The sequence below is a fragment of the Babylonia areolata genome, chromosome 3, assembly GCF_041734735.1.
Source record: "Babylonia areolata isolate BAREFJ2019XMU chromosome 3, ASM4173473v1, whole genome shotgun sequence".
NCBI classification, from domain to species: Eukaryota; Metazoa; Mollusca; class Gastropoda; order Neogastropoda; family Buccinidae; genus Babylonia; species Babylonia areolata.
Genome location: NC_134878.1, coordinates 44880252 through 44890251, shown reverse-complemented (window position 1 = coordinate 44890251; position 10000 = coordinate 44880252). Strand labels below are relative to the sequence as shown.

At 48.9% G+C, this 10000-nt stretch overlaps 1 protein-coding gene across 1 annotated transcript in view; it reads left to right on the top strand.

Moving 5' to 3' along the window:
• Positions 1-10000, top strand: part of LOC143280015 (acetylcholinesterase-like) — a 163085-nt gene that overhangs the window by 142779 nt on the left and 10306 nt on the right. Inside the window, exons 5-6 of the mRNA XM_076584461.1 lie at positions 1743-1939; positions 7899-8040. Of these exons, the coding sequence (XP_076440576.1) occupies positions 1743-1939; positions 7899-8040 (339 nt within the window). The remainder of the gene's footprint in view (positions 1-1742; positions 1940-7898; positions 8041-10000) is intronic.

Below are 10000 nucleotides of genomic sequence, written 5' to 3'. Positions count from 1 at the left end.
ACGTGCGTTTTTGATCTTCTGCCTGCATATACACACGAATGGGGTTCAGGCACGGGCAGGTCTGCACATATGTTGACCTGGGAGATCGGAAAATATCTCAACTCTTTACCGACCAGGCGCCACCGAGATTCGAACCCGAGACCCTCAGATTGAAAGCCCAACGCTCTAACCATTTGGCTATTGCGCCCGGAAGTCTGTTTTCGTACGGATCACACGATACAGACGGTGCTGTCGAAGAAGGTGGCAGAGAGGGGCTGTGTTCGATTCCTGTTCTCACCCTTTTAACCCAAGTTTGACTAGGAAAATCAAACTGAGCGTCTAGTCATTCGGAATAGACGATAAACCGAGCTCCCGAGTGCAGCACGCACTTGGCTCGCTGAAAAAGAACCCATGGCAACAAAAGTGTTGTCCTCTGAGGAAAATTCCGTATTCAAAATCCACTCTGATAGGTACACAAATATAATAATATAATGCATGCACTCAAGGACTGACTAAGCGTGTTGGGTTATGCTGTTGGTCAGGCATCTGCCTAGCATAATTATGTGGTGTAGTGTCTGTGGATTTGTCCGAACGTAGTGAAGCCTCCTTGAGAAACTGAAACTGAAACTGTCGACTCTAACGATAACGAAGGTGGGTAGAAAGTGGTTCAATGATAATGATTAAACAAACTATGGAGGCTGCTAAAAACAAACACCATTGTAATTGTGTGATTGTGCTAAAGTTCTAATTTAGTTGTATGTGTATTCTGACCGGACTAAAACAATGACGGCAAACAGCAAACGTAGGTTACAGTTCTCACATAAATGATTTGTTTTCATCCTGAAATAGCATGTGATCACACCAACCGATATTACTATGTTTATAACCTTATGCAGCAATAAACTGTGTTCTCATTAATCTGTCAGTCTGTTCTGTGGACATTGACAATGATTTTAGCTAGTAACACCCTGCCACCATGGTTATGTCATCGTAACATTCCTGTGTAGCTTGTGTTGCATCGTTCGCAGTTGACATTTATCGCATCAAATCCGAAGAAGTTAGGAACGATCATGATAGCGAGTATTTTTTAATTTCTTTCTTTCTACTTATCAGAGTAATCAACCAATGTGTGTAAACGACAAATATAGAAAACAAGGATTTTCTCTAATTAACGATAGACAGCAATTATACTTACACTAAAAGGAACAGTACCTACACATACAGGAATGCACGCACACACACACACACACACACAAACACGCGCGCGCGCCCGGAGATAAACGCGCACTTACACATATATACACACACACACATGCAAGTACACGCATACACGCATATACTCTTTCACCCAACACACACACACTCTCTCTCTGTAACTCTCTCTCTCTCTCTCACATATATATATATATATATATATATATAATTATATATATAGACGCACGCACACTCATACACACACATTCACTTGCACCCCCCTCCCCCACACCTACACTCAACCACCTATACACCCCCGCCCCCCCCCACACACACACACAACAGACTGACGGAACAATTTTCTCCAATCTATCAAGCTATTTGGACAACCAGCAGAACACACACACACACACAGACACAGACACACACACACACACACACACACACACACACACACAATCACACACACACACACACACACACACACACACACACACACACAAACCCCTCTACTAATCAGCACCCGCCTCAACACCCCAACCCCATCCCCCCCCCCCCCCCCCCGCCAGGTCTCTTCCGCTACGCCATCATGCAGAGTGGGTCCCCGCTGGCTTATTGGGCACTCCTGCAGCCCCCAGCCTCCACACTGTCCTCCACGCACCTGTTCGTGCGAAACCTGGGCTGCGATGCCTCTTACAGCATGGCCACTGTCAAGGCTTGCCTCAAGAAGCTCTCCTGGAAGGCCATCAACAGTGCCACGTACATCGTGAGTAGTAGCAGCAGCAGCAGCAGTAGTAGTAGTAGTAGAAGTAGTAGTAGTAGTATGAAGACTGTCGTTTCTGGACCACACGGTTTTGGGGTTGTTGTTTTTTTGTTTGTTTGTTTGTTTGTTCTTTCGTATGGGTGAGTTTAACAACCTACTGGCATTTCGCTGATTTTTTGTTGTTTTTTGTTTGTTTGTTTGCTTCACTGTCAGGTCAGGGGCATAGCCCTTGCTGCTGGTACCATGTAACCCAGTATTACCTGCCGCATGTGAAGTCTCCCAACGACGGACCAGGCGGAGGAGGAAACCTTTCCCAACGGCTGTGAAGGCGGAAGAGGATGACTAAAGGGCATGGTGAGCTCTTATCCTTGGCTGGAAGTCCTCCTAAGAGACGGAACTCCGAAGAAAAAAACCTGCACTTGCCGAGGCCGTCCTACACGTGACAGTATCTGCACCTGTAAGACTGTGAGCGTCGGTAGGCGAGAGAGTAGGGAAGGGACTGCACAACTCCTCTTCTCTAAAAAAAAAAAAAAGAAGAAGTCACCTGTGCTGGTCAGGCAACCAGGCTAATGTCGGAACAACACACACCGACAGATAAGCCTGCCTGCCTGCTTGTCCGTCGGTCCGACGGAAGACTCCATCATTGTTTGTTTGTATTATGAGTGAAATAGTACTTGTTAACGTGTATATTAAGTGACTGAACGAATGAGCCTACTTCTTGTTTTCTGGGGCTTTTTTTTTACATCATTCTTTTTGTATTTATTGGATATGTGTAAAGGACGAACGAATGTAATGTTTCAATGCCCCCAGGGGACACACGAAATAAACTCCTTGCCTTGACCTGCCTTGCCCTGCCCTGCCCTGCCTTGCCTTGCCCTGCCTTGCCTTGCCCTTTACGTCAAGTTGTTCGTGGCTGTGGTCATTCCGTGAGGGGTGGTGTGGTCGAAGCGTTAGTCCTGAAAGGATATTTTTGTTTGTTTGTTGTTGTTGTTTTTTTCTCCTCGAAAGGCCCTTTATATAATAAAGGCTGGGCTGATAGTGATGGGGAGAGGGGGGTCGGGGGGGAGGTCATGTGGTGATGGTGGTGACGGTGAGGATGAGAAAGGGGGATGAAGGGGGGGGGGGGGGGGGGGGCGGGGGGTAATTTTGATAATGGTGACGACAGTCTTAATATTCGTGTACACCTACATCGTGAGTGACTGGGATGATAATTAATGAGAGGGGGGCAGGGGGGTGGGGGTGGAGGGGGTCATATGGTGACGGTAAAGATGAGAGAGAAAGAGAAGGGGGGTGGGGGTGGGGGGGGGCCTCTGTTGGTAATGGTGACGACAGTCTTTAGTATGGTGTTGTTTGTTGTTCTTGATGATGAGGGTGCCGGTGAGTAGGGGGGCGGGGGAAGGGGGGGGGGGTGTCGGGGGGGGGGGGGGGGGCTGATGTATGTAGCAGTGGTGATGACGATAATGATGATGATGAGGCTCATATATATGCTTACTATCTTTCTTGCAAAATAAGTTGTGTATACACACACACACACACACACACACACACACACACACACATACACACACACACACACACATATATATATATATTTAACAGAGCTCACAGTAGATGATACACTTAACTGCAGGTTCAAAAACGCATCATCTACGAATCGCGAACGCGTTGTAACATTCGGTAGGCTCTGAAGGGTTAACGTTCCTACCCTTACCCCCACTCACGCTTTTTCTTATTTTTTCTGATAACAAATGTTATACATAGACTCAAGCTGTGACACAAAACCGAGAGACCTATAGAAGAATCTGGTGAACAGTTATTCTGTGCCACAATGACTCTTCATAAAGTTTATGGAGAAGGAGAAGAAGGAGGAGGAGGAGAAGAAGAAGAAGGAGGAGGAGGAGAAGGAGGAGGAGAAGAAGGAGGAGGAGGAGAAGAAGAAGAAGCAGGTGAAGGAGGAGGAGAAAAAGAAGAAGGAGGAGGAGGAGAAAAAGAAGTAGAAGGAGGAGGAGGAGAAGAAGAAGAAGAAGAAGAAGCAGGAGGAGGAGGAGGAGAAGAAGAAGGTGGTGGAGGAGGAGGCGGAGTGGGAGGAAGAGGAGGAGGAGGAGGGGGAAGAGGAGGAGATATGTCATACATGGATCACTCCGCACACTGCGATCCGTCTTTCTAAATGAAACTGAAAATGATCAACCGAGAGCTCTTTCCTTCTTCCTAGAAAAGGGAGAGGGACAGACAGACAGACAAACAGAAAGAGAGAGAGGCACACACACACACACACACACACACACACACACACACACACACACACACACACACACACACACACACACACAGATAGACGGAGAGAGTGTGTGTGGGCCAACCACGTTATACGATAACCGGTCAACAACATCTTCTCTATTTAACCTTGTATTCGCGGCAGCAGGACCTCAAACTTAGCTTCGCCCAACAACAACAACAAAAGCCTTGTATCGGATGTGAGGACCTTTGATCACAGCAAACTTGACCTGACGCACTGTAAAAGTAAAACAAAACAAAACAAAACAAAAAAAGCCACAGCAAACCACACATCCAACAAAGGACAACCATGGACACTAAAACAAAGGAACGGCAGCAGACCCCCACCAGCTTCATCAGGGACAGGAGGAAGCCAGACACTGGAAGCCGGAAGCTCCCCGGAGAGATCACGTGTCCTGACAGAGTGTCCAAGCATCGCCTGACACGAGGCAATCAGATGACTCCCATTGTCTGCGTCTCGGAGGACATGACACGGTAAAGGGGTAGGAGTGGTGGGGCAGAGTGGCGGGGTTCGGGGGAGGGGTGTGTGTGTGGTGGGGGATGGGGGGCCTGGGGGGGGTGAGGAAGGGCAGGTGGTGGGTTGGTACCTCCTGTTGGCGGAGGACTTTCCCTGGCACGTACTGATGGTGACCTTGCCCCCCCCCCCCCCAACACACACACCCTACCCACCTACCCCACCCTTCCCCGTTCCCAAGTCCTCGCTGGACTTAATAATTATCACCGACGAGTGATCTCACCGCTGACTGCAGTTACAGGCAGGATTTAGTAGGACTTTTTACGGTGAGGTATTTTGTCATGCTTGCCGATTGGTCCCCCGGGGAGTCTGGTCAGTTCTTATTTCCGCCTCCGATTCGCACGCGGGCAAGACCCCAAACTCTAGAGACAGCACGGCTGCCGGGGGCAGGAGGGGAGCAGGGGGTGGGGGGGGGGAGGGGGCGGGGGGGGGGGTCGATCTGTCACACGCCAGGCCATAAATGGTCATGATTTGGCGGGTGGCGTGTAAGGCTGCAGCATCCAGATTTGCATTACAAAAACTGCGACCCCGAGAGAGACATCATTTTGGGCCAGGAGAGGGCCATCTGCCGCTGGTTACCCGACATCTGCGCTGTCTGGCACTTGCTAGAACAATTTACATAGCTGGGACTGACGGAGCCTCTATTTCTTCTTCTTCTTCTTTATTCCTCGAGACCAGCAAAAACTTAGCCGCAGAAAGGTGTGGAATGGTGGTGGCAAAATGGTGAAGACGATTGTCTGACAAAAGTGTCCGCGATGGGTCCGGGTTCGATTCCCGGCCTCGTCCCTATCTCCCAAGTTGCACCGGAAAATCAGTGCTGAGCGTCCAGTCATTCGAATGAGAAACCGAGGTCCCGTGTGCAACACGCACTTGACGCACTGATAAACAATATATATATATATATATATATATATATATATATATATATATATATATATATATATATATATATATATTATTGTTGTCAAGAACTTTAGGCTAAAACCTTTTTTTATGTTCTCGTAAAGTAAGGTAAATTTCTTTATGAGTAGTTAAGAAAGAAGAATAAGAAAAAAAAAGAACTTATAGACATACCCGGAAATTATTTAAAAGAGCCCATGTTGATTTGCTTTGTTACAGAACAGACGACAGAGTTGTTGTTTCTGTAAAGATAACATAACATTTTTTTTAATTCTTTTTATATAAATTCTTATTAATTATTCCTGTCATAAACCACACTGCCAGCGCTCAGTATTGATTGATACTTATTATTGTTATCGTCATCATCATCATCATCATCATCATTATTATCATTATTATTATTATTCAAAATTATAAGAATGAAGCATTTCTATTATGCAATCCTTAAGTACAGTTCAAAGCTCCATGTGCTTTTCAAGAAGGTTATCAGTTTAAGTTTCAATGAGGTGTCAAAGCGTTCGCAGCCACCCATATACGCCACACCACATCTCCTGTTATGCCTGGCCTTCGCATAAATCCAAACACACTGGCGGGGCCATGCGGAGAGTTACAATAATGCAAAGGAACGTGAAAGAATAAACACTCCTCTCTCTCTCTCTCTCTCTCTCTCTCTCTCTCTCTCTCTCTCTCTCTCTCTCTCTCTCTGTGTGTGTGTGTGTGTGTGTGTGTGTGTGTGTGTGTGTGTGTGTGTGTGTGTGTGTGTGTGTGTGTGTGTGTGTTCTGTCATTGATAAAGAAGGTTCTAGTTCTTGCTCCAGCTACAAGACAATAATCATGGTGAACACAAAATGATTCTACCATCATATTCTGAAAAGCAAGATGTCCACCATGAATAAAACATCGTCATTGACGGCGTTTGGGTGTGTATCAGTGTAACAAAAATAATAATAAAGAAGACGAAGACGAAGACGAAGAAGAAGAAGAAGAAGAAGGAGGAGAAGAAGAAGAAGAAGAAGAAGAAGAAGAAGAAGAAGAAGAAGAAGAAGAAGAAGGAGGAGGAGGAGGAGGAGGAGGAGGAGGAGGAGGAACAAAAGAAGAAGAAGAAAGATGATGATGATGTGGATAATTATACAGTACCTGTCCTCGGTTGGAAACCAAGCTCTAAGCGCTTTACAAACTCGAAGAAGAAGAAGAAGAAGAAGAAGAAGAAGAAGGAGGAGGAGGAGGAGGAGGAGGAGGAGGAGGAGGAGGAGAAACTTTCATTATTTTTCCCTTTATGAATGCTCGTGTCATAAAACAACTATTTAAAAAGTTTGTAAACTAGGTCTTATGTTGTTTAGTCCGCCCCCGCCCCCCCTCCACCCACGCCCCCCCCCCCCCCCCCCCCCTCTCACCCTCCCCCAACCTCCCGGAAACATATAATTATTTCTCGAAGACCCCCTACTAAACAACACACACAAGACTGATACATAAACGTTGTTGTGATAGAACAATGATAAAAAATATTTAAAAGTTTGCAAACGAGAATTTGAGAATATTCATCTCCCCGCCCAATACCCATCCATACATCCCTCGAGGAGCCAACTTCACCCTGCCTCAACAGATATGACTGATGACGCTACAGTGTTTTTCCTTCCTTCCTTCCTTCCTTCCTTCCTTCCTTTCTTCCTTCCTTCCTCCAATCCTCCCTCTCTTTCTGTCTTCCTTATTACTTTCTCCCTGCTTTCCGTCCTTCCTTATTACTTCCTCCCTTTCTTCATTCCTTCCTTTATTTCTTCCTCCTTTCCTTCCTTACTTCATTCCTTCGTCCCTCCCTTCCTTTATTTCTTCATTTCTTCCTCCTTTCCTTCCTTCCTTTTTTTACTTCATTTCTTCCTCCCTTCCTTCATTCCTTCCTTTCCTCCTTCCTTCCTCTCTTCACTTCTTCCTTCTTTCGTTCATTCCTCCCTCCCCCCCTTCATTTTTTCCTCCCTTTATTATTTCTTTATTCCTCCCATCCCTCATCATTCATTCCATCATTCCCGCCCATCCTTTCTCCCACTTCACTCCTTCCTTCCTTCCATTCTCCTTCACTTCATCCTTTCCTTCCTTTATTCCTTTTTGCTTCCTTCCTTCCTTCCTTCCATCCTTCATTCCTTCCCTCCTTCCTTCCTTCACGTCTTCCTTCCTCCTTCTTCCTTCGCTCCTTCCACGCCTCAATCCTTCCTTCCTTCCTTCACGTCTTCCCTCCTTCCTTCTTTCCTCCTTTGTGCAGCACATGCCCGGGCTGTACAACTTCTCCCCCCTGGTGGATGGCCACTTCATCCAGACGCCCCCTGAGCAAGCGCTGAAGCAGCTTCCGGTGAACGGGCAGGCCTTCATGACGGGCATCACGCGAGACGAGGGGTCGCTGACAGGTCAGTCGTTCTAGTTCCAGCCCTTCCCAGCCCAGCCCAGCCCTTCCCAGCCCAGCCCAGCCCTTCCCTTCCCAGTCCTTCCCTTCCCAGCCTTTCCCAGCCTTTCCCTTCCCAGCCTTTCCCAGCCCTTCCCTTCCCAGCCCTTCCCTTCCCAGCCCTTCCCTTCCCAGCCCTTCCCAGTCCTGCCCAGCCCTTGCCTTCCCAGCCCTTCCCTTCCCAGCCCTTCCCAGTCCAGCCCAGCCCTTCCCTTCCCAGCCCTTCCCTTCCCAGTCCTTCCCTTCCCAGCCCAGCCCTTCCCTTCCCAGCCCTTCCCTTCCCAGTCCTTCCCTTCCCAGCCCAGCCCTTCCCTTCCCAGTCCTTCCCTTCCCAGCCCAGCCCTTCCCTTCCCAGTCTTTCCCAGCCCTTCCCTTCCCAGCCCTTCCCTTCCCAGCCTTTCCCAGCCCTTCCCTTCCCAGCCCTTCCCTTTCCAGCCCTTCCCTTCCCAGCCCTTCCCAGTCCAGCCCAGCCCTTCCCTTCCCAGCCCTTCCCTTCCCAGCCCTTCCCAGTCCAGCCCAGTCCTTTCCTTCCCAGCCTTTCCCAGCCCTTCCCTTCCCAGCCTTTCCCAGCCCTTCCCTTCCCAGCCCTTCCCAGTCCAGCCCAGCCCTTCCCTTCCCAGCCCTTCCCTTCCCAGCCTTTCCCAGTCCAGCCCAGCCCTTCCCTTCCCAGCCCTTCCCAGTCCTTCCCTTCCCAGCCCAGCCCAGCCCTTCCCAGCCCTTCCCTTCCCACACCAGCCCTTCCCAGTCCTTCCCTTCCCAGCCTTTCCCAGCCTTTCCCAGCCCTACCCTTCCCTTCCCTTCCCTTCCCAGCCCTTCCCTTCCCAGCCCTTCCATTCCCAGCCCTTCCCTACCCAGCCCTTCCCAGCCCAGTCCTTCCCAGCCCTTCCCAGCCCAGTCCTTCCCAGTCCTTCCCAGCCCAGTCCTTCCCTTCCCAGCCCAGTCCTTCCCAGCCCTTCCCAGCCCAGTCCTTCCCTTCCCAGCCCAGTCCTTCCCAGCCCAGTCCTTCCCAGCCCTTCCCAGTCCTTTCCAGCTCTTCCCAGCCCAGCCCTTCCCAGCCCAGCCCTTCCCAGCCCAGGGCTTTGGTGGTGGCTGAGGTGTGCTGTCCCTTTCTCTGCTGTCCAAGTCCAGCAGTCCAACTCCAGTCCAGCCCCCCCCCCCTCCCCGTCCGCCTCCCCACCCCTACTCCCATGCTTATGTATGAGCTTTAGAGGGCAACTTGGGCTCCAATTCCTACTCCACGCACCCACCCACCCACCCTTCTCCGCCACCTTGCTTACTTACCTCCCGTCCTCCCCCCTCTCTCTCTCCCCCTCCCCCAGGGCCATCGTTCTTCATTAGAGGTGGGATGGGAAATGGGTCTCGGAATGGCCCCATCGCGTGACTTTTATAAACGTCTCTTGCTGTTTTCCAGTTTCCTCTGTCGCTATACCGCGTCCGTCATAGTTTGGCGGCAACCTTGTCCCCTTGTTATTTATTGTAATGTATACAAACTGACTGTTATTATTCGGTGTGTGCGTGCGAGCGTGCGTGCGTGTCTGTGTGTGGGTGTGTGCGCCGCATACACACACACACCTTGCTAGTTGTGAGAATGTAGTCTTTGTTAGGAAAGGGTTGAAGGGAAGATTCGTTTTTTGTATGCGTGTGTGTTTGTTTTTGGTTGTTGTTTTGGGGGTTTTTATAGCCGATTTTGTCTTTTCGTTCAACACACGACCATTTAGCGTGCACATTTCTGTCGAGGAGCAGAGGACTTCTCAATGATATCAATCATATAATATAATTATATATATAATTTTCAATTTCCAAGGCAAATCTTACTTCACAAACATATGCATTTGTTTTCTTAACCTGCCACTATTTGCAAAAAGTGAGGCAAATATGATTCTTTAACGTGTTAACTTTGGAGCTAAATTGCAAAGAACGTGACG